General features: G+C 41.6%; 1 protein-coding gene across 2 annotated transcripts in view; it reads left to right on the top strand.

Annotated features, from left to right (window-relative positions):
- slc45a3 (solute carrier family 45 member 3) overlaps positions 1-25,155 on the top strand; it is a 30,924-nt gene extending 5,769 nt beyond the window's left edge. Inside the window, exons 1-6 of one of the 2 annotated variants that reach the window (XM_052061721.1) lie at positions 5,502-5,637; positions 12,785-13,108; positions 17,758-17,948; positions 19,403-20,066; positions 21,743-22,008; positions 22,094-25,155. In XM_052061721.1, the coding sequence (XP_051917681.1) occupies positions 12,961-13,108; positions 17,758-17,948; positions 19,403-20,066; positions 21,743-22,008; positions 22,094-22,525 (1,701 nt within the window). In that variant the 5' untranslated portion in view covers positions 5,502-5,637; positions 12,785-12,960 and the 3' untranslated portion in view covers positions 22,526-25,155. Of the gene's footprint in view, positions 1-5,501; positions 5,638-12,784; positions 13,109-17,757; positions 17,949-19,402; positions 20,067-21,742; positions 22,009-22,093 lie in introns of those variants that run through there. The other variant, XM_052061720.1, reaches the window with a different exon arrangement.
- Positions 25,156-25,498: the final 343 nt, after the last annotated feature.

Genomic DNA, 25,498 nt, shown 5'->3' with positions numbered 1-25,498 from the left:
GTTTGGCGTGATGAAAACACACTTTTGTACTCCAAATTACATGGTTGAATCGTGGTGAGCAGAATTTATTCAATATCAGATTTTCTTGGTCTTCAGAGATCGGCGGCCGGTAATCGGCAGCCACTATTAAGGGCGTTGAAATACGGCTGGCATCGGTCCGAATCCAATACTGAGTTTCATTACTCGCTCATCCCTGAGTATTTATGTATGCTTTTGCTCAAGTGGAAGGAGGGTGGAGGTGCGAGTCCTTTTGAATCCTTGGCTTTTTGAGCTCATCAAACCATCATGAAATTGGAAATGTGGTTTCCTGTTGCCGGCTTAGAAGTTCATCATAGTTATGTCCGACCGTCAAGAAGGTAAAGTACAGGAGGAGGCCATCATGAGCTCTGTCTCGGTCAAAAGTTTCCTCTGCTGCAGGTGCTGTGGCATCACGGGTAGCCATGAACATTTACAGGCATGTGATCTCTCCAAGGCTTTTTAGTTCACACGGTAGATACCAGAGATATTTGTTTTTGTGGGAATGCACCCCCCCGACACCCCACCCCACCCCAGAATGTCATGACAAATCAAGCCACAATGCTGCACAACATGTTCAGATATTCTAGTAATGTTGTCGACCAATTGGTTGACATGGCTTTCCCTCGTTTGCTGCGTTCAGTTGCACCTTGTTATAAAGAAGAGGGAATTCTTTGGTCAAAGTACCGTTGCCATCATAAAGCCCTTGCCTACTGTGCTGTGCGGTTTTAAGTCACGAGTGATGCTGCGTATGGTTAAACAGTTAATTCTTTGAGGTTTGATACGAAAGGGTTTTTGTGTGACTTGCGAGATATCGTTCAGGTGTCGGATACATTCCATATTGTACGGCCGTGGGGGAGCTACGCTCAAAACGTTCCCCGGTTCTACTTCTACAAAATCAATGTTGGCTTTCTCAGCTATCTCACTGTCAAATTTAACTGATCTAATTGCACAAAGCTGCTTGTTGTCTGTTGTCATAAGCTCTTGAAATGGGCAGATCAATGTGATGAATTTGATTGCTCGTGAAGCAAATCAAATTGAGCTGAGCTAATAATTGCACAAGTTGTGAGATCATTTGTTTCAACTGGAGGGGGAGTAATAACCATGAATCAAAAGCAAAACAGCACCTGGAAAATTTGCTCTCATGCACATATTATGAGGTCATGCGCCAAACTCTCGACCAGCATGGGCAGGGGATGAATATTTAGCAGTTTCTTTTGTCCTCAATCTTTCTTTGACGGGAAGCAGAGGAGCACAAATGGTGTCTCCTTGCAAGCTGCAAGGTCAAAGTCCAAACAGCCTCCCTGTATTGGTGCTCTACAGCCAGCTGGACCAAAGAGAAAGACCTCGTGCATGTTTCGCTAATGGGCCGAAGCGCAAAGAATTAATGTCGCCAACCTCACCAAGAAGGAATGTCACCTTTGTGAAATTGTTGCTCAGCTTCTTCCTTGTTTTTGACATGGTGACTATTTACTCACCATTGCACATAATTGTAGCCTCTCGCACCCAATAGCAAAATAAATGCTACTTGTATAAGTCACTTTTAAAATTTTGAATAAAACTTGTTTTCTTTGTGGAGGTGTGATTTGCTTGAATTAATTGAGGCTTTCTCCTTGGACTGCAGCCAAGTGAAATTGATGCAAGAGTGAGGAGATATCCACTTTGAATGTCTAGACCAGTGGTTCTTAACCTTTTTCGAGGTACCGAACCCAACCAGTTATTATGGACATTCACTGAACCCTTGATGAGTGAAAAAGAAATCTATACTGTATGTATACAGTATATTACAAATTCACGATATTAAAAAACACATTTATTAAAAACTGAAAAAAGTAATTTTTTTAAAAGAGATAACTATACTTTTTTCCCCATTTCATTGTACAACGTACTATCATGACAGTCACACGTGACTACTAAGCGGCCTAAATTTCCCACCCCACTGATTGGACAAGCAATGTCATGTGATCATCTGCAGCCAGTGATGGCCAAACGAGCGTGTCATAACTAATTAACATGTTGAGTTGCGTGTGTCTACCCCTGAGACAGACTCACCAAGCCCCTTGGATTCGATCGAACTCAGGATAAGAACCACTGGTCTCGACAGATTAAAGACATGGGGGAAAAATGCCTTAATTCTGCCCACATGGTTCAAGTGTAGAAGAAGCTGCACGGTATTGAAAGAAAAACAGCCTGCGGTCCAGCTCTCTTCATGTGAAAGGTGTCGAACAGATGGCCGATGAACCTATCACTTTTCTGTAATCCGCCATCAATGAGAAGCGCTGCTTGAACGCACCAGGCGCAGTTTAGGTCGAGATGAGGAAGTATCGGCCCTGGAGTAGGGATAACACTGGCTTGCCCCGAGACATTTTTCCATCGTGATAAGGACTCGGCCAGATGCCTGCAAACTGCACAGCATAATCACTCTCCTGGCCTATTGCTGCCGGATGGGTACACAAGTTTATGTGGAAGTGCATCCAAAAGAGAGGTGCCTCTTTTTACAACTAAAAACTTGGAGGAAAGTACCAGTAAAGGGGACAGCGGGAAAGTTTCAAACTTTCCGTGGTCTTGTTTTAAAGAGTGGTTCTGTGGTGAACACTGCACATTGCAAGGGTACTTTTTTTCATGTCGCGCGCGGCCTGAAAATGGATGCTATTGAATGTAAGAGGGGAAGACCTATGATATGTGAGCTGTCTTTTGAATTGTGAAAGGATCAAGCTCAGGATCTCAGTAAGTGTGCGACTTTGAAGCCTGGTGCTGTTGTCGAATATTAGTATTTTACGTGTGGGAAAATTGAGGGATGCGTACACACAGGGCCACGATCAAATTTGTGTTGCACGATTGTCATGTTTTTTTCTGCAGCCGTTTTGGCAGCGTGATGTGTCATGGACGCCTGATTCAGGGTGCGTAATTAAAATGGAAGGAAGGCAAGATTTGAATGGATTGTGTGCTCAAGGCTGAGCTTGGCACTCCGCTTTCTGTATTGATCAAATAGGCAGAATAAAATGTATTTGTCCTTCCTAGCGCAATTATGAAATTAGCAAATTAAGAAGAAAAGAATCGGGACCAAATGAATCATCCCACATTACAGAATTTACAGTCACAAAGCCCTGTTGATGTTGATGTGTTGAATCCTAAAGTAACATGAACTCATTCTTGCCACGTGTTAGTTTATATCGACGTGCACAACAACACCCTGCGCTTGTCGCATTATGTCACATTTGATCATGTGACTTTTCTGCAGACTTTAGAAGAATTGCTACTGAACATGTTACGAGCTAATGGTAATGCATGCTCGCTGTTTTTTTTTTTAAGCATCTGCGTCACGTATTTACTTAAAGGTTAGTTTGTTGTGGAAGCACATGATGAGTGATTGATTCCTCCAATGCAGTCATCGGTGTTTAGTACCATGTGGTTGACATTTCAACTTAAAATGGCTCTTTGCTGTCATACTTTAAGAAGACGCCCTTTTGCTCTATTTCTGGCCCACACCAGAGTTTCTTGGTTTTTATCAAAAAAGAGAGCAGTGCGTCATCGTTTATAGTGGGTAGTGTTGCGTTTGGCAGTTTCAGGAGAACACATGTTTGTGGAACCATGGAATTTAAACGTGTTTTTTTGGAATGCGGAATGTGCGTGCGTTTGAGCCGGAACATGTACTGTAATTAAAATTCAAGAAGTATGATAACAATAGAAACCTCACCACACAAGGGAAAACAACCTAAAGTCCATATGTCTTACTGGTTCTTGGTGACACATATGATGTCGCCATGAACTAGAGACGGTCCCGATACAAAAACGGTAGAAAAATAGAGAGAAACACATTGTGCTAACGTCACCAGCCTGTGTGTCAATTTAACACTTCAATTCACGAAAGAGAGGTTGATGAGGTTATCCTTTCGTGAATGTTCTTAACTCTTGTTTCCATCTGTTGTATTCGGCAGTGCTGCCGTGACAAATTGTGCCGTAGTGAGGATGGGACCCAACTTCGTTAGATGGATTTCTTGTTCTCCTTCAGGCCACAAACTAGTTGACTCATTTGTCTCAGTTGCTGAAAGATGATTCAGCAGGCGGTTGCAGCCAAATGTTAGAATCCTCAACAATCAATTAACCCTGTAATTGATTACGTGCATCTGTTCTCAGAGCATTGAATGGCTTGCCAGGCTCGTGCTCTCCCTCCTAGGCTTGCATGAACCGATGACGACTCCGCTGATGTGAGGCGAAAGGTCTCAGATATCCAGAATAGTTCAGTTTGGGGAGAGATTCAATGCCTTGAGAATGAAACTATCTTGGATGGATGAGAATATTCACAGGCATCTTAGGTTATTGTTGGAATCTATTATTTATTGCGGATCGAAATGGTTTCACACTATGTATAACCCAAACTAGCAAAAATGTCATTGTTTTCTCTTCCTAGTTCACTGCGCCAAGATATCAGTATATGTTCAAGACAAACATTTTCCCTTTGGGGTCAGGTAATCCTCCAGTGATGAGAAAATCAGCTTTTTGTAATTTTTTTTCCCTAACCAAGGACATTTGTCGGTAAGCCCTTGTTACAAGTTTGACCTTTATCAGCCAGTGTTTGTCTTGCAAGGCAAAGAGGTGATGATCAACCTTTATCTAAAGTGGGATTTTCTGAATTCCTTCAATTGTAGGGAAACCACCCCCGCTGCAGTTCCTCACCCGCACTCAGTCTTCATATTGATCGGCCACTTGACTCCATTAATGGAGATTCCTTAAAGATGATCGTATTGTAACAAAATTATTCCCACCCCGCCTCCTCCTTTTCAGAGTTCGCTGTGCTCCACATTTTCCTTCCTTGTTCATTTTATAAAATTAGAAGCCTTTCGAGAAGTGCCTACTCTTTGCTAATGGATACTGGCATGGGGTAGACCCAAGGTAGAGCCATAGCAATCTGTTCGAGGTGGAGTTTTTGCGTGCTTTGTATATATGCATATCGACCTGTCTCCTCAAATATGCTTAGTGCTGGTGAACCAGGAAATAGGTTAGGTAAGGTGAGATAGGTTTTCCACAGAAAAGTGATCATTCAAGAGTATGACCTTATCCAAGACTCAGCTGGAAAGGGACGTAGTGAGAGAGTTGAGGAGATATACTCATGCCAAAGCTGGCGGTTTAGCATTATACTTTGTCAGCTAGCATATTACAAAACAAATGGAGCATGCAAGCTAGTGAAAAGAGTAGTGTGAGATGTGGTTTTTGGGTGCGGTTGTTATATTGTACGTCTTTGTCATGGGCTCTTTTCACAAAACACAGGTGACTCTGGTGTCTCGCTTTCACTTTAGCTGCAAGCGTGGTTTTGTATTTGCATACCAAATGTCAGGGTTGGGCATTGGGGAACGATAGTTTTTGCCGCAAATAAAAACAGAAAGGATTGTTCTTTTGGGATCTTTGCAATTATCACCTTGCAGGCTTAGGGAGAGAAGGAGTGAGGAAGAGTGACTAATGGGAGGGATGGGAAAAAAATGAGGTGATTCAGTAGAGGAGGGAACAGTCGATGTAGACCGAAGCAGGATAAAGAAAGATAGTCAGACAGTGGAGCCAGAAGCTAAACAGCTTGGCCAGGACTGCTCTCCGATTCTCTATGGAGAGGATTATCCATTAACAGCGGTATGTATCATTTCTTCCTTGAGCCCATGAGTGATGAGTATCATTTTTCACAATACTTCATTACATTATGGTTTACAATCTGTTTCCATAAAATCTCCTGTAATTCAAACATGTATTTCATGGCTGCTTTACTTTGAAAGGATATCCTCGTACATATCCATATAAAACAAAACAATTGTTATACCATGTAAAACCCTTCTCATCGGAATAAATTAAAAAAAAAAACGTTGCACCCGAAAAGTATTAACCACCAACTGATTCATATTGTTGATCTAACCAAATTAGATTATGGACTTAATTTATCCGTTGAGGAAAAATAAACGACCGTAACTGCTTTATTGACCCCATGTAAATGGACCTGATCTTGATTGAAGAAAACTCATTAACTCTTTAATCAACTCCCAGCAGTCCTCTCCATTCACAACAACCCTCGTATGCAACATTATGCAGGGAGCCAGGTTAACAGTCTGACTGATTCACAATAGGTTCCACGGCTCAGCTCTGTGGCGCATTGTGTTGTATTACGTATTTGCAATAACTGACAACTCCTTAAAATGTTGCTGGCCTCAGTCAAAGGTGAGCAGGCTCACAGATATTAGATCATCACAAGTTGGTGAAGTTTTGCTTTAAGGTGGTTTTCTCCAAGCTTGAAGGGTGGACTCTAAAAAATCTATTTTGATACATGACCTGTTTAAAAAAGAATGTGATTACTAATGGAATCCAAGTAGCATAGTATTCAAGTAATGTAAATTGATGACTTTTACATACTTTTTGGATTACTCCAATGCCATATATGCCTACCCCCAAGGACAGATGCATGTAATACACCACTTTTGCTCCAAGCTTCGCTCTTTTATCCACTGGTAATTGTGAAATTGTAAATATAGAAACGTAATGTTCTAAAATGCAATATATGTGAAGCATAACTACTTGACAGCACATGGCTGTGTCTCGTAACCTTGTTCGCATCTTGTTTGTTTGTTTATTGAACATAAACATATACAGTAATAATTTGACAGAAAATAAGGTCGATAAAACGTAAAAAGAAAGAAATCAGTCTTCATTCAACACAGTTATTATGTTCAAGGGAGTAGGATGAAGTAAAAAAACGTATCTAGTCCTACCCCGTTATGCGTTTATATCTACTAAATCATTTTTATATCAATCAGAAAAGAAAAAGTAAGAAGTCTCCATTAGGGCTCATACTTTACCCTTAACCGTGATATTTTCACAACTTTTGGTTTGTATCGGGATTATATACATCCTCACCCTGGCACTCTTGTGTCCATTTTCTCTTGTATTCATAATGGATATTTCAATACCTTTCTCTATTTATCAACTTAGTTCTGATTTATCATTATATTTAATGTTTAGAATTTATCATTTTAACTCTGATTGATGTAGGTTGTTTGTACTATTTTTTTGAATTTGTTTTTGAACTCAGCAAGCGATTTACTCATTTTTAGGTCCGTTTCGAGATTATTCCATAGATTAACACCTTTGCTAGATACACTTCTTTGCTTGATGTTTGTTCTTGTTTTGAGTTTTTTGAATAAGTTGGTACCTCTTAATTCATAGATGCTTACTCGAATTTCGAAAAACTTCTGAATGTTTTGGCAGAGCAGGTTATTGTGTGCTTTGTACATTAATTGGGCGACTTCAAAGTCAACCAGGTCATAAAATTTCATCGTATTTAATTTGATAAATAGTGGATTTGTGGGTTCCGTATATTTTGATCTATTAATAATTCAAATTGCTTTTTTTTGTAGTTTGAGAAAAGGGAGTGTGTTTGTTTTGCAGGCATTTCCCCATATTTCCACACAGTAGGTCATATATGGTAATAATAATGAAGTGTATAATGTGTACAAAGAGATCTTATTTAGCACTTCCTTGGTTTTGTAGAGGATCCCTACGGTCTTGGCTATTTTTCTTTTTACGTTATCGATATGTGGTTTCCAACATAGTTTTGAGTCTTACTAATCCGAGAAACTTGGTTTCATACGCTCTTTCTATTTCAATTGAGTTTACCATAATTTTAGCTTGGTGTTTGATTGGTCTTGTGCCAAAAACAATGAACTTCGATTTTTTCAGGTTAAGTGACAATTTATTTCTATCGAACCAGTTTTTTAATTTAATTCGTTTTCCACGGTTGTCAGGAGCTGTTTCAGATTTATTCCAGGACAGTAGAAAGTTCTATCATCAGCAAATAGGACACATTTAAATAGTTTATATATAGTTATATAAACTATATAAACTAAATAAATATACATATTTATTTAGTTTAATAGTAGAGACCTTGCAGATATCATTTATATATAAGATGAATAGCATCTCGAGCTAACACGGAAGTGGATTTCCCGTGTGTGTGCTGTCCGCTGTCCAAGCCAGCCAATGGCAGTTATTTTGCCAATGGAATGAGGAGAGAGAGAGAGAGAGAGAGAGAGAGAGAGAGAGAGAGAGAGAGAGAGAGAGAGAGAGAGAGAGAGAGAGAGAGAGATTGAGGGAGCAAGCGAGCGTGTGACACGCAGCCTCAGCGAGACAGCATTATGGTCTTGTATATGAATGGACTATCAATAGACCCCTTGCCCCTGAAGCCAGAGGCCAGCCATCTTGCGTTGCCACTGGCAACTAACAACTTCGACATTCAAACTAACAACTTGTTACTTTATTTTTTTCCACTGAAGACATTGGCTGTGTCCGAATATCCTCTTATCCCCTAACCCTTCATTCGCTATCTAGTCCCACACTACAGAGGTTAACAGAATTAACCCGCTATTGGTGTAATCCGTGAAGTGAGAAAATGGTTTTTAATATATATATAATATATATATAACATTATTTTTTCCAATTATGCTATATGTATTAAAGCTGTAAACCCCACCATGTACATTTTCTCACATTTCTCTCGTTTGAACACGATAAAAATAAAACAAGTACAGTATACAGTTTCATACGCTGGTTTAAACAATACGGTAGCATGCAGGCATGGATGCTAGCGTCTGTATTTCAAAAACTGGCAGGAGCGAAACTGAATTCATACTGTAGTGAAGTATTTAACACTGTACTCGCGTTATATTTGGATCAATCCTCATCCACAAATCCATCAAAGTCCTCATCTTCTGCATTCGAAATGAACGGCTAGGCCAATCAAACACGCCAAGTTCCCTCTCGTCAGTGTCAGAGTCAGTCTTGTTGCTGCTCCTCAAAAATGACTGAAAGCTCTGCGTTCAGTCATTTTAAAGCTGTGTTCGCCGTCTCTCATCCATCGCTTCTACGCCGCTCGCAACTTCACTTTGAATGCTCTGTTTACACCGATATCCAGCGGTTGGAATTTCTTCCTCAAGCCTCTTTCTCTTAAAAATCACTGTTCTTGCTATGGCACACAAGCACAACAGTAAAAGCAGACTTCTCGTGTCCCATTTAGCGTATCGCTGGTCCCCTTCTTTTCGACGGTGTGGTTCACCAGAATGTCGAAAGTGAGCTGCACCTCGTCTATGTTGGTAATGTAGTTGGCCTGGGTGTCTTTGTCGGCGATCTTATTATGGCATTGGGAGCAGAACGTGGTCAGGTTTTCCCTGTAGGCCACAGGGAAGTTGCTGCGCCATGGTAGTCCTTGCCCGGACGGATAGTTGGCATTGTTTCATAAAACAAAAGCGCCAAGACAGACCTCCATGAAGATGTTCGATTTTCATTCCTTCTGCACACGTTTTTGCCTTCAGTCAAATGGTGACTGTAGAGACGCTTCTCCCGGCGACTCTTCTGTTACAGTGAACTCATTGCTCGAGTTGGTCTTCCAACTCAGGTCACCTTGCCTTGTTTCTGCGGAAACTCAGTTTTGTCTTCTTGACCTGGCGAAGCTTGTTCTCTGTTTCCTCCACTTGTGGATCATGGATTAGTTTATCCTAAATTCTCTCGCGGCTGCTTGATTGCCATATTCTTCCGGGTCACTGATTGCTTGAAGTTTGAACTGTGCTTCGTAAGCCTGTCTCTTCGTAAGTGCCATTCTCAGGGGTCCAAATTTGTTTTGTCCAATCCACGTACCGGCAGCTTGATTGCCATATTCTTCCGGGTCACTGATTGCTTGAAGTTTGAACTGTGCTTCGTAAGCCTGTCTCTTCGTAAGTGCCATTCTCAGGGGTCCAAATTTGTTTTGTCCAATCCACGTACCAGCAGCCAGCCTTTAACGTCTCTTTCAGGCCCCCCCCACCCCCCACCCCTTTTAACGTTCACATGCCGTCCTCAGTTACGTCCGCCTTTCCACTATATAAACAGCGTGTCTGCATAACATCAGACAGTCAAGCGGAGCGCTCATTGAAGTCACACAGCAATATAAAAAATTTTTGGAACTCTGTAAATATATTAGGTGCCCCACGTTATTAGTCGCCCATTTTGCAGAAAATGTAAGACTTCAAAGTGCGCCCTATTGTCGTGAAAATAGACATTTACATATCGCAGCAAAGGTTGTCCTGATGGCATGATGCTGACACATCTTTGAGTAGCACTCAAAGATATGCATGATAAGAGAAAACTTAAAATTTCATTCTTAACACTGAAATGTGCATATAGTCTTATTGTTCAACTATATGCCATAAACAGTGGAGTTTTCGCAACAGAAAATAATGCCATGGAGAAATTAATGTATTTGAATTAGGCATGCTTAGCAAATGGCAACATAAGATGGCCGCCGGTGGCTTCACTTCCTTCGACGGTGAGTAAGCGACATTGTTGGTTCCGTTCGTATACTGTATATGTCTGTGGTGCTGTCTCGCTGTAGCTGCGTGTCCCTCGCCCTGTGGGCTATATAAATGGAGCAGTCTCGTACATGCCTCTGTCGTGAGATGGAGTCGGAATAGTAGCGTTTGCGAACATCTTTATATAGATTTTCAGGTTAGTGATTTATTAGCATAGCATTTGCTTAGTTTATTTAGCACAGCTTGTCATAGTATAGAAATTATTTCAGTCATAGTTTCACTGTTGCTGTCAATCACAGCCAGACCACGCCCACCCCGGCCCCAGCAGCGTTGACCCCAGCCCCCAGCACGTAATCTTAAACTCGCATCCGTCACTGTGACCTCTGACCATGCCTTTCACCACAAAGCATGTGACCAACTTAACATTTTAAGGACAGCACCAGTTGGAGGAGGCTTGTTGCTAATATTCTCATTTTGTTTTCTCCACTGATCAAATATCTGTCATGAATAAAATCCCTTATTGAAGCGTTGATGATGTAGCAACAACGCAACTCATGTCAATGACTCTTTTATGTGGTACAAGTTACTATTTGACTGACAAATTCAAATTGTAGACAGTATTCTTAGGTTACCAAGTAACGAAAAGATGTAGTACCTTTTCATTGGACTGATAAGTACAATGTAAATACTAGCTTAACTGCTGTTATGGGCCTCTAGTCTTTATTGTGCTATCTGGTACGGATTTTCTAGAACCTTTAGTCCATCTTTCAGGCACTTTAAGGGTGCAGAAACATAGAAGGGAGGAGTACCAAAATGCTGCAGTCATTCAATTTGAGCCAAAAACACAAGGAACCCACCCTACAGCCACAGTCTCAACTGTGGTTGTCTCCGACGTCATCCTGGAACATTTCTTTCCCCTTCTCTGTTCCCAGCCATACTTACTGTAGGACGCTTGTAATATAGAGTATGATTGATATCAAGAGTTTACACAAAATTATATATCCCGAGAGAGATTTTTTTTTAATTTGTCTATAATTTAGATATTTGTTTCCAAAATGCAGGCAAATTTAGTGGCCAAATAAATACCATCCAAAATATTTGGTTGTCATGCCATTTTAAGTTTAAAGTTAAGTGCAAAGAATTAAAATAAATACAACAGTGCTTCAAGTAATATTGAATTATGCCTATCATTGAACCAGCGTTTTAGGAACATCAATTTGTCATCTTGTTTAAAATCACAACTGTTTTGTGTCGACTGGCGACTCGGCATTCTCTAAATGTCGTCACCCGCCGGAGATTGCCAAACAAAAGCATCTTGGTTGTTAAGCACGTTGCTATGTGGTTGGCGGCTGGGTGGTGTGAGTTCATTTATTACACACAAGAAAGAGAAATCTTTTTTTTTTAACAATATGCTGTATTGTATTGCAATACAATCAGTCATTTTCCACAAAAGAGATGATGACCTCATTGCTGTTCCCCTGGAAGGAACAGATGGGCAGCATATCACACCAAACACAGATATAGCTGTCTGTGTTCTCACTCCTCCTATTCTGTCTGCTTTAAAAAACAGTTTGAACTGATGACGGCAATGCATGTCTGGACTCTACTTTTTGTATGTCCCATTTTGACGTCACATTAAATCGATGTTAGGTTATTTTAGTCTTGAAGTCATGTACCTGTATGTTGCTGGTTACAGCACAGACTGATCTCTCTAAACTGCCTAGGTCAAGAGGAAGGTCCGACAAGATTGACATATGTCATCTGTAAATGGGTATATCTTGAAAATACGGCGCCTGAGTAATGGAAGAAAGATGCATAAATGTGTGGTTGCCTTGCTTCCTGACGACGGGTAGGGTGCATAAAATACCAAGGATGCAGATGTTGCGGTTCACCTTTGGCGTGGTAAGTCCAACTCTGAGATGCCATGTTTTGTGTAAATTGCACAGCAGGTATTTTTTTCTCTCCAAAAGATTGTTTTGCTTCGAGGACAAGGTGCGAAAGACTGTGGATAGCACATGAAATGTGCTCTCATTAGTTGCTGGCATGGTGATTGGTTAACTGTGCGAAGATTGGAGAAGGACAGACTCTGAAATGTCTTCTAGTAGGTGTTTCAACACTTCTAAAAGACAAGCAAAGCAGCAGTGGGAGGCAGAAATCTCTTGGCAAATGTTTTAGTGTCTTTGCCACATTGCATTGCTTACTCTGACTCATCTCCTCTCCGCTTGATGTTGTTGTTCCTGCTATCCCCAAAGCTGTTGGCGAGGATCCATCAAATCAAATCGTTTTGATTGTCGCTGGTTTTGACAATATCTTGGAAAATGCCGAGATTTCCTGTGAAAAGACAGTAACCGTCACTGACAGCTCCTGTAGGTGCAGGATCTGTTACTTCAAGAGGAATGCTCCACGATGTGGTTTGGGTGCTGATTTGGATGGTGTTTTATCTTTCTCGTCCTCAGATCCAAAATGCTGAAAAGAGGATGAATCCTTCAGGTCATCGAAGACATCGACGTGTCTTTGTTGCTGCCTGTCCCCGGCGGCCTCATCTGCCTCCCCAAAGTTAACATCTCCCCCCCTCCTCCCCTGCAAGTGGTCATCCAAGAGGGTAGGAAAGGCAATCCAGCCCCCTGTAAATATGCCTGGATGGAGGTCTCAGTGGCGTCTGGTCCTGCTGAACTCCCTTACCTGTGGCCTGGAGATCTGTGTGGCAGCAGGAATCACATATGTGCCACCACTGCTGCTGGAGGCCGGTGTGGAGGAGCGTTACATGACGATGGTTTTAGGTAAGATAATATAAGATAAGATAAGAAAATATTATTTGTCCCACAATGGAGAAATCTGCAATCTTAAGCAACACAATTGAAGGGGGGTAGAAAAGAAAAACAAAGTTTCAGAAAAAGAACTGTATGCAATACAGAATGCAATATAAAATATAGATATATGCAACTGCATATATGCTGCATAAGGTGGCTGTGCTATTTACAATGTATGGTAAGTGGTTACTTATAACAGATCTGCTTACCCAAGTATGAATACTATTTTAAAGGTTCCCACCAAAGACGTTCTGGTGCTAAATTGGTCCTAATGGCTAAAGTGGCACCAGTTGCTTGCATTTTACTGACAACAAAGAATCAAAACCTTACTTTTAAAGAACCAGTTATTGCCCAACTCAGGGGTGTTGTGACTCTTAATAACTTACTTGCTGTGACATTAATGATCATGAAAAAAAGTGATTCAGGCTTCATATTCCTCAGAACACAACAAAACGGGACATTAAAAAATGATTACAAATCAACTAATAATACAGTGCACTCCGCTTAATAGAACACCATTGGGCCGAAGCGCTTCTGTTCTACTAAGCGGGGTTTCTATTAACCGGAGACACTTTATTAGGTACACCTTCAGACACGTCGACGACCAAGTTATGCACGCAGAAAACCCCCTGCTGACGAGTTAGAGATATTTCGACTGTGGACGTCCATATCTTTAATCAAACAACAACTTTAATCAACTTCAGTCAAACATCTCAAATCACGAGAAAAATTTCGTTACTTTTGTCTGGAAACAGGAGTCCGTAATTTTGCGGTTGACTTCCCTCTCAATGCGCTGGATAAGAGGGAAGTCCTGGAAACCGCGGGCGTACAATCCTTCTGAGAATCCGGCAATGCATCGTATCGTCTGAGTATGTCCTTCTTATCCGCAGGTGATAGCCCTCGTCTCTTGAATGAAGTTGAAGCCATTGTGACGTGCGTGTGTCTATGTGTGGAGTGACGCGTGCTACCTGTTACTGTATACGGCTAGAACTACCGCGTTTTCTCGCGAGAGTGGTACAGTATCGCGATAGCTACACTTCGAAAACCACTAGTTTACAATGTTCATTGCTTACGGCCTGTTCTATTAAGCGGAGATCTGTTCTACTAAGCGGAGTATCTTTATAGGAAATTGCATTAGGCAAATCGGTTCCAGAGCCTTTTGCTCTATTAAGCGGATTACTCTATTAACCGGTGTTCTATTAAGCGGAGTGCTGTCAAAATATGCCATCGATGCAACTTCAAGAATGATTGTGATTAGCCTTTTTTCTGTATGGAGGGATTTTCCAGCCACTGTTTCCATTTCAACAGGCCCTAAAATCAAACAGTCATAATGACAAAATCCCCGGTAATATTTTTTATATGACTTTAAAGACATGAATTTTGTCACTTTAAGAAGAAAGCAAACCTTTTGAATCTTTTGTAACATTTTACACTGAGTTACGAAGGTTTCAAGTTCACGATGGACAAATAATCGAGGTTTGTCGTTATCATTATCAAGGAACATTGTGGGGTTCTGAGGGACGGTGTTCCACCCCTTTGACAACCTTGCACTCTGACTATGCACACGCTTAACTTGAGCTAGAGTGTCTCTCTCATCATTTCTCACTAGGTTGCACATTCTGCTTTCCTTAGTTTACATACACACATACTCTTGCCCCCGTATGCGTTACATTTTGTCAGAATTCGAAATGCCTTCAATTGCACTTGCCTTCTCTTTGGGTTGTTCATTAAGGAGTTGTTTAATTACCAAAGTCATGAGTGCAATTTTATAGCCTTCCATTGTCTTTGGCTACAGGCCTGAATATGAACAACTCAGAGTAAATGTACGGGGTGGCTCATTATTTACAGTAATTATTTAATGCCTTAACAATGAAATGGACAATCCACTCTAAATTTGGCTGATCAACCAAGTTGTGACCTTGCCATGTAAATTGTTTCATTGTTTCTGGGCGTGGTAGGTTTTGCCCCTCTTTTCTATTGTGGTCTTAAAACATGATCGTTCAAATCATCAGTTGTTTGTTGGGGTAGTGTGTTCAGGAATGGAAAGGCAGGAAAGAGCGCAAAATTGCCAGAGATGAGACACACGAGGCATTTCCACTCTTATTTTTTTTCCTTCTAAAGGTCCACATTAAAAAAAAAAGAATGAAAACAAGAAAATCATTGAATGAAGAGTAGTTTACGTGGTTTTTGGCATCATACTGTGAAAATCCATTTTTAAACGGCAATATCTGGAAACCTGTCACCTTCAAATTTTCTACAGTGTATATCTGTGACTAATAGCCTCCAGACATGCAATGTCAGCGGTGGTGTAGTTCAAATATAATCTTGTATGGTGTGGTCCCAAAATGTGGCTTTTAAAATTAAATAGCAAATTTGAAGCATGGTTGAGCTCTCAGTTTTGCGGGTAAAAGGCTTTTGTTACGTCTGCCTCGATCTCTGGTGTCGGTTTAAAACATTCTCCGAAATATGGTTTCTCTTGGTTGATTAGTTTCACAGCTATAGAGGCTCAAAACCGGAAGTTAAATCTTTCCTAACTTCTAAGCCATATTCCAAAACAGCTGACAATAGGTATCGGGTTCAACCTTACTTTTTTTGAAAGTCGTATGTTAAGTTATGGGAGGATGTTTTGTGTCATTTTGATAGTGATTTTTATTTCTTTTTTTAGTCCTGAATTTGGTGTCGGGGTTTGTGGCTGTTTTTGGTACTGCATGTTCAAGCCAGAATGGATGGATGGATGAAGCAAATATACACATGCACAGTTGAAATATGTTCGTGAATAACTAACTTAAGGTCACCCTAAATGCCATTCACATGGTGCTCACTTAAAGCAGCTAATTTTAAACGTCATGTGACGTACAGATAGTGGTTGGTTCCACAACACCCAAACAATGTCTTTTAGATAAGATAAATAGTTTGCATGTTCAATTGTGTAAACTGCCTTTAGTTTCTCTGTTGGCTTGAAATGATTTCATTGGGATGTTCTTTGCAAAGAGGCTGTGCGGCAAAGCAATTTGGGAATGGCACTCAGTCTTATTCGACAATCCTATTATTATAATGGAGGGTCTGAGTGTTATTTGAATGAAAATGGATATTGTGTCTCTGGAGGCTAAATGCCACTTTGCCCCGAGCTAGTGTTAGGTTCTCAAATGGCTTTCTTCTTTATCTAATAGCAATTTGTTGGTTGCTCAGCGCTCTGCGTAATATTTCTTTCAGTGGTTTGCTCTCTCAGGACTGGACTAACTACTCTTTATAAATGACTGCTGTCTCATTTTGTTAAAGGCAGCACAAAATGTAGTATTTGGGCTAAATTGAAATTTGCTTTCCTTTTCTGGAGATGGAAAGCCACTTTGGTGCACCATATAAATCTGATCTATTGTGATCATTCTTCTTCTTCTTCTTCTTCTTCTTCTTCTTCTTATTATTATTATTATTATTGCCTTGCCTGTCTGTGCGTGTGCGTATACCCGCGCATGAGTTTTGAGCAAATAGCTGCGTGAACAGCTGTAGCTGGTGAAACTTGTTGTGATCGGCCTCCACAGCTGCAGGACTGAGGTGACGACAAGCCGCAGTTAACTTGTCTCCCTTACTACCGGCCTGCCCCTCTCTGTGGTGAACCTGTATGTACTCTACACTCGTGGTCCCCAACCTTTTTTTTTTCCACCACGCACCGGTTCATATAAGTCTGTTCTTATTCACCGACTGGGGCAAGACTGGGTGGCTGTCTAACATAATTCAACAACAATAAATACAAATCCACTGTATTGTACATGTATGGTCACTGTGGTGGCACTTGAACATGAAACAGACACCACAGAGCAAGTATAAAGTACAAGAATGATATGAGCAGCAGAAAAATTGGCGTATTTTGGAGATACAACGATAAAGGTGAAGCCATGTTTTTATGCGAGACATTTTTATGAAACGACCGTATTGGCCCGAATGTAAGACGGTGTTTTTTGCATTGAAATAAGACTGAAAAACTGGGGGTCGTCTTATCTTTGGGATCTAGACATTATACACATTCACGACGCAAGATAGCGCCAGATACCACTGAAGCGAATGCTGAACTTGACTCCCCAGGCCAATGTGAACCCCTGTCACGAAGAATAAAAATAAAAATGGCAGTAGCACGAAGACGAAAAATAAAAAATAGCGGTAAGAAAAAAAAGAAAAGAATAGAAGGGATAACAGAAAATGGAGAAACATAGCGACAATCTGGAGAAAAGTGGGTCGAAGATCGGCCAAGTTAACCGGCAGCTGAGGAGAAGTTTTGATGTAATTTACACTTCAAAAACCAGAAGCCATTCATTTACGAATGTGATTGCACTTTAGTTTACATATTTAAATGTTCAGATATTAAGATTTGAAGGAGGCAAAATAACATGCTTTTTCTCTCAAATGTATTGTTATAATCATTTGTTTCAGATGTACTGTAATTATTTTCTGAACAAAAATTAATTTGGTGTTCAAAAAGTCTTTTTTCAAACTTGAGTCTTGAAAAGAGGGGGGTCGTCTTAGAATCAGGGCAGTCTTGTTTTCGGGCCAATACGGTATATGAGCAGCGTCCTACTACTTCACTTTCTGCTTTGACTCGATCCTTCGATGTGTTTTATTCGCAGGTATTGGCCCAGTGCTTGGCCTCCTGTTCACCCCTTTGATTGGCTCAGCCAGTGACAACTGCAACAGCAGTTACGGAAGAAGGAAGCCCTTCATCTGGCTGCTGTCTCTGGGAGTCCTTTTGTCCCTTTTTATCATTCCCCATGCTGACATCCTGGCTGCACACCTTGCCTGGGGAGGACACACCTTCCAGGTTGGTGACTTTACGAATGTAATCTGGAATGAGTTGACTGTCCCCCATATGCCCTAGAACTTGAGTGCCCTTCGTTCACGCCAGCGGCTAATCTGCAAAATTGCTCGTTCCGTAGCCCCACACATCTACTGACTCCGTCTTGGGTTTTGATCTGGATATACAAGACAAACGGAAAGGAAAAGATGATGAGGTTGTTTGCAATGATCAGCGCACGCACCATTCACTGACATCCACTGTGTGCTTTTGCTTTTGCCTATGAAGGTTCCTTAGGTGGAGGCGCTGTTTTGTTGTATTTTTAAATCACTCAAACCTACCTCACCTATCAGGCTCCGGTACATCAGTAAATAGCGGTGATCACTTTTAAGTACATGTCTTGGGAAAATTATTTCCAAATGATGGCCTCCATCCCGACCTGATAAATAAGAGGTCCCAGCCATTTGTTTTGTGGGTAGCCAATGCTACCCACAAATTGCGTTGTTTGGGGTCAGACCTGCTTTGCTCATTTTTTCAATTTGAGGAGATTGAGGTCTGATTGGTTTTTCACCCCAAAGTACCTGCCAACCCATCAAGCAATTACAGGGTGTATTATTTTTAATATGTCTTCATTATTGAAAAAAACCCTGACACAATTAAGCTTTCTTTGAAAGGTTATAATGGTATAAAGTAGTTTAAGATCCTTCAGAATACCGCGAGACTGGATCCATCCCTGCTCTGCGCAGCATCTGAATCACATCACCAGTCGTTGAGGGGCAAAACGCGAGCAATTTGGAGAAAGTGGACAATCCTTATAGCAGTATTTTCTTGATGATCGATAACTGTGATGTCTTCACAAATCAGACCTCGACATGGAAGAGAAAGCACAGCAAACTAACCTCAAATCAAATTCTCATTTGCTGTACTGGGGTGTTATGTAGAGAAATGTCACTCACTGCTTTGGTCGTAAATAGTTCCATGCGTTTTTGCTCATCAAGATGAGCTTCATATAAACTCTTGGTGGCCGTCACAAACCAGCCAACCTTTTAGCTCTGACACTTTTTGCATTACCGTTGCAGGCTGTGTCAAATGTCATTTATGCTGTGGGGTCTTTAAAATGGATGGCAGCCACAAATGGTCCTCGGGCTGTAGTTAGGACCCCCCTTCTGTAGCAGAGTAATAAATGTAGTTTTAAGTCAACAAAGGCTAATGCTTGTTGCGGAACTATATCTCTGTGAACACCAAATAAGGTTCCAAAGCCAATTTAGTAGGGGCCATGATCTTGGATCAGTTGATGCGGTCCGCTTCAAAGTTGAGTGACTATGTTCATGCTTGACCAAGCAAACTAGCATGGGGGAAAAAACGGACTAAATGTCGGTTGTGTGAAAGCACGCACCATCAGATATTGCTAAATGACTGTGACATGGGAAATCCAAAGACCTGTCCAAGGCTAATGTTATTTACGTGCTTCTCCGCTTTAGGTTGCTTTCCTCATCCTTGGAATTGGCCTTCTTGACTTTTGTGGACAAGTTTGCTTCACACCATTGGAGGCGCTCCTATCAGACCTGTATCGAGACGGGGAGGACTGTAACCAAGCCTTTGCGATGTTCTCCTTCATGGTTAGCTTGGGCGGCTGTGTGGGATATTTGCTTCCTGCACTGGACTGGAGCCACAGCCTGCTTTCCGTTTACCTTGGAGGCCAGGACCAGTGCCTCTTCTTTCTCCTCATCCTGATCTTCATTCCCAGCCTACTCATCACTATGAAGGTTTCCGAAGAACCGTCCGGTGCCATCAAGGGCTCGCCTGGGGCCTCATCTTTGCTGGAACCAGCGGCCGGTGCATTGGAAGCTGGCCGGTGTGGTGCGCCTTGCTCATTCTGCTACCTGCTTAAGTGCAAACTAAGGCTGCTCAAGTCTGGACCTCTGCTCTGCTTGCTGAGAACATGCTGGTCCATGACCCCCGCCATTTACAGGAGCTACTGCCATGTCCCAAGAGTGATGTGGCAGCTGTGCGTGGCTCAGCTCTGCAGCTGGATGGCCGTCATGTCCTTCATGCTCTTCTTCACAGTCTTTGTGGGCGAAGGCCTGTACGGTGGAGTTCCCAGTGCAGCACCAGGAAGTGTGCCCAGACAAAGATACGATGAAGGTCAGAGAGATTTTTCTTTTTTCTTTTTTTTTTTTTCCGTTCCTGGTGGCGCAAACTCTGATGTTTTAATCCAAAAAGACTTTTACTCTTGGTATGGTTTTCATCTCTCACTCATGTAATGCCAACCTGTTTTGTTGTTTGCATTGTTTGTTTGTTTGACTAAATTGTTCGTGTTTACACTGTCGTTGCACCGATCCATTTACCACAGTGAGCGCTCAATTTAAAATGTATTTTGTTTCTACTTTCTTGTTGCAAAGATGTTCTTACCTCTTCACCAGAAAATATGTTGCCTTTCAATGTCATCAAAATGTTCAGTGGTGTTAGCTAATGAGGAGATGACCCAGGTTGCTGGCTGATGTAGAGAAATTGCACCAAGACGAATGGTTGAAGAGCTTATTTTTTTGTTCTGTGTTCTCCCATCTTTTGAAACATTATAGGAAAAGATTAGGCGCTGCTTTGTTGGAAAAAAGGATTGTCAGCTGTTAACATCAGGGGTGCTAATAATTGTGGCACATGATTTGATTGAATTATTCTTTGATGTGGGATTTTTTGTCCCCTCTACAAAAGCTCACTTATATTATTTAGAAAAAAGAACTGATGCATTCGAATCTGAAAAAGACATGTTTGCCAGGGGTGCCAATAATTATGGAGTGCAATGTCGCTGTTTATTAATTTGGTTTAGTTCTTTTCAGTCCGGTCAGAGTTTAGTCATTTTCTGTCATATCAAGTCAACTCTCCAGCTTTGAATGCCCAAAGTAATATGATCCGAATACTCTTTCACATAAGTGACGATGTGCACCAAGGCTGAACTTTGCACGAACAGTGTTCAATGTGCTGCTGCCACCCCCAGAAATGGTTTGCTTCTAAACATGGAGCTGGGACATCTTATATAGATTTTTCCAAATGTTGAGCCTTTTGTCCAAACACACAACCATATGACTGAAAATGCGGTTGCTATCCTGTCATTATACAACTTAAAAAAAAAATCTATCTGACAGGTTAGAAACTGAAATACTGACTCGTTTTTAAGCGTAACTTGGACTGATTCTTGGTCAATCTTTGTTCAGGTGAAAGTGTCAATACATGGCTTTTTTCTAAGTCTCTACGGGCCGTCCTTTTTCACTTTTTTTTTTTGTAGTTCAGATTCTCTATTTGTCCTTTGGCAGGACCTCGGCGTAATAGTTATGCGGCCAGCCAAGTGGGTCAGACTTGGAGGCACATTGCTTCATTCAGTAAATACATGCTGGCCTGTGTGTTCCCCCCTCAAATGCTTTCTAATGATTTATCTAAGGTTCATGCGATGATCTAAGAAGTTCTTTGAGCTTTCTCCTTTCCTTTGTGTTTAAAGGGTTGACTGGTTCCGAACAGACAGAAGTTCCACTTTTAACATTGACATTGTAACAGGCTTGGCTCTATTCATGCATTTGGTTCTCACTTTTGGATACATTTGAATGTAGCTGCAAAAGGGACGCAACAGTTTTAAACTGGAAATGGCAGTATAAAAACAATTAAAAATGGAAAAGGGGGGAAAAAAGGGCGTGGGGGTGGAAACTCCTCCATCATATTGTTGGCATGTAATTGTATCTAACATCTGGCTTTTCCTTCTCCTTCGTTCAATGAGAAGAGCCGTGAGCTTCATATCACCTGCTCTAACACAATTTCTATTCTTCTTTCAGGTATCCGCATGGGAAGTTTGGGTTTGGTTCTGCAGTGTGTTACCTCAACCTTCTTCTCAATGATCATGAGTCGAATGGTTCGCTGCTTTGGGTCCCGCTGGGTTTACCTGAGCAGCATGGTGAGCTTCACCGTGTCTGCTTTGGTCATCTGCATGTCCAAAAGTGTGGTCCTTGTCACAACCATGGCCGGCCTCACTGGCTACGCATACGCCGCGTTGCAGACACTGCCCTACACACTCACTTGCCACTACCACCAGGAGAAGAAGGTAAGCACCCATTGTCATGTTATTTTTGGGAGGTGGGGGTAAAATATGGAGGAGCGCTGTTACAACCTGCCTCGTCTCACTCCAGGTGTATATGCCAAAAAGGAAAACCAAAAACAGCCGCAAAAATGGTTTTACAACTAATCGAGACTATTTGACTCCAGTGGAAGAGAAGAGTATATTAAATAACACGGCTGGCCCCTCCTTTGGAAATGCCTTCCTCAGCCTGGACATTTACTCCTCTGCTCCCTTCAACCAGAACGGCTCAGCTCAGAGCTCCGCTGGCCCCGAGCCAGAGGAGCTGGAGTCAGGGTACGAAGACCGCGGCGTGGGCCTGGACTTTGCCATCTTAGACAGCACCTTCCTCCTCTCTCAGGTTATCCCCACCCTGCTCATGGGCACCATTGCTCAGTTCGCACAATCAGTCACCACCTATATTGCCTGCTCCGTAGTCTTAGGCATTGTCGCCATCTATTTGGCCAATCATATTGTCTTTGATCAAAAGGATCTCGAAGGCTGAGACTCAGATGGGAAACCTCTGAGAAAGATTGTGGAAGAATGCCGCGGGGGCTAGGGCGGTGTTTAGCAATGCACTATCGCGTAGTGTCCCAGGAGGCCTTGCTCTTAATTTTGTGCATTTGCACCTTACCAAAAGTGTGCCATGATGAGGCAGTGTAGAAAGAGCGAATACGGTTATGTCATCAGGGACGTGCCCGCTAGCTTGAATAGCCAAACATTTTGCCTAGAGTTTTCCTTTTGCCCCACCAGACTTATTTACACTTTATTCTATTCTCGGGTATATACAGGGTATGAAAATAAAAGGTTGTCCGGTACTACAACACAAGGTTGACACCAAGCGTGAAAATGGTTGCCTTGTTTCTTCACTCAGCAGACGTGCGCGTGATCTTGTACTTCACAAAGCCTTGTGCGAAGAAGCTAAACGGTGATTGGAGAAACGACCATTCTGTCACATCCATTGAGGGCCAATTCAATCAACAAGTACGGGAACGCTTCCGACGTACGACATACCACTCGCGAAAATCAACCTCTCTTTGTCTCCTCAAAGGCCTGTGGAGCAGTCGGATCGTTTTTGGCTCATCGAATGCATTTCACTGGCATGATGATATTTGGGAGATTTTAGACCTGCGTTTTTTTTTTTTACATTACTGCTGTCTGACCTGGAACCAATGCATATATAATGTACTGTACTGTATCCCTCCATTGATTTTTGTAGCTCTGGTTTAGTGTTAACTATGAACGGTCAACACAACCCTTTCTCAGAAATGAAATTTGTTGCACACTCCGGCTATCAAATGTGTCTACAGCCGACTGTGTTTTGCGTTTTAAGTGAAATGATGAGAGGTCGCCCCTCCCAACTGTCTCTTTGAAATAATAGCGAAGAGAGCTCGAGAGTAGGTTAAACCGCATCCCTATAGGAGCGTATCATCAGTCTTGGTTCAAGAGGTGGTTTATTAGAACTGGGCGATGGATGTCCCCGAGAGTGCTAAAGCGGACTGCTCTATCTCTGATCGAGATAAACGTTTCAGGTTAGCACTTTATCGTAGTGCCCTCTTCTTTTCAATGCAAATGATGTTCGCTGCTCCACCTTCATGTTTCCACATTCAGTAAGTATGCCCCTTGACAATCCCACAATGACATTCACATCTTTCGCCCATTCCCAAAATGTGGTTACTCGAGATGCCAGTAGGCACTGTGAAAGTGTGTGCGCGTTGTGTTTGTTTATGCGTCTATGTCAGGGGTGCCCATTAGGTCGATCCTGATCTACCGCTAGATCTAAGACGGGTCCCAAGTCGATCCGAGGAGTGTTGAGGAGAAAAAAAACAAACAACCATTTGTGCGTCTTTGTACATGTTTGTAATATTTTTTTGTGTGTGTATGTATACTGCACCCTAATCATCTTATCAGTCTAATTTTCACCCAAAAAATATTGAAAAAATAAAATAAAGCAGGTAAATCTTGAATTTACGGTGGCGCGTGATTACGTCACCGGAAGTCTGCAATTGCAATTCGTGATCAGAAATGTTGCGCTCTGTCTTTTATCGTCATTGTTCTCATTCAGAGTTTGCTTCGTGTACAATTCACCGAGGGCACGAGCAAAGAATAGGAATCCAGGAGGGCCCAGGGACGCACTTTAAAACGGTACGTGTGAGCTACCATAGTTAACAGGCTGCAAAAGTGCGTCGCATGCCTCAGTTTCAGGCTGTTTCTCTTTCATGGCGTGCGTGTGCGTGCACGCGTGTGTGCCTGCGCGCGCATGTGCCGGTAATAGTAGATCCCGGGAGGTTACTTGATCGAAAAGTATATCTTCGATCCAAAAAGTTTGGGCACCCCTGGACTCTATGTACCGTAGTCATGCTCAATTGTCCATTTAGTGTCAGCACCAGGCTGTCTTTTCATTGCACTGTGTTTATTCTACTTAAGCAGGTTCATCGAGTTTTAAACACATGAATAGTTTTGTCCCAGAACTCAAAGCAAAACTAGTATTGAGCAGTAGCACAATAGTTTAAAAAAGTGCCTATTTTTCTGCCTTTTGTATTTATTTATAATACTTTTATTTGGGGGGGAATCGTTTTTAAAATATTGGCCTACAGCATCTGCTGTTGGTGCAAAGATGAGGGCTATATCTGTGAAAAACATAAATTATTTGTATAGTGATATGCAACCATTCTTAGTCCTAACTTATTTTATCATGAAAACTGTGCCGTCTACCATCGGATGTTTTCTTTCACTCTTATTTGCCATGCTGTTAGATCTTGATTTATTTTGTCAACACTTCTTTTATTGCCATTAGAAGTCTCCTGTATTTTTGAAGTTAAAAAATTATATATATAAAATATTCCCCGATTCATAACTTTAAAGGCTGAAGAGGTTTTTAGGCCCCTCCGCAACCAACTGTCTTTTGGGATTTATTTTCAAGCCAGTTTAAAGTGCCAATTTTAGACCCTAACATTATGATAAATGTGTTTTTATAAGCATATACCACATGATATAACTGATTGTTGTCATCGGTGCATGCAGCCATGACAGAAAACTTTATTGTACATCCATCAGATAACCTGACTTCATAGATACCGACATGTGATCTCCAAACAGCTTTTTATAAAGAATAAAACAGAAAATGGCTGACAAGTTGTCTCTTTTTTCTTATCGAGAACTAAAATGTGACGACATATGTGGCACATGTGACCGTTTTATTTGGGACAAAAGTGTGTTATACACCCATTGACGTTCAACACATTTCCAGGAAATGTTTCAAGCATTCTCAACTGTCATGTCAAGTGTAAGAAGACCCGAAACATTCTCAGCAATCTCCATAGTGGGGATGGGCATTTTATCCGTGCACTTTTTTGAGTGGCCCCTTGATTAATTCAGTCGTTTTAAAGAGAGCGAGTCGGTTTTAAATGAACTCTTCCCCCAAAGGATGTCTTCTCAGATACCGTGAAATCACTGCAACCGATTGTTTTTCGAACAT

The sequence above is a fragment of the Hippocampus zosterae genome, chromosome 3, assembly GCF_025434085.1.
Source record: "Hippocampus zosterae strain Florida chromosome 3, ASM2543408v3, whole genome shotgun sequence".
Lineage (NCBI taxonomy): Eukaryota > Metazoa > Chordata > Actinopteri > Syngnathiformes > Syngnathidae > Hippocampus > Hippocampus zosterae.
This window is presented reverse-complemented; position numbering and strand designations above follow the sequence as displayed.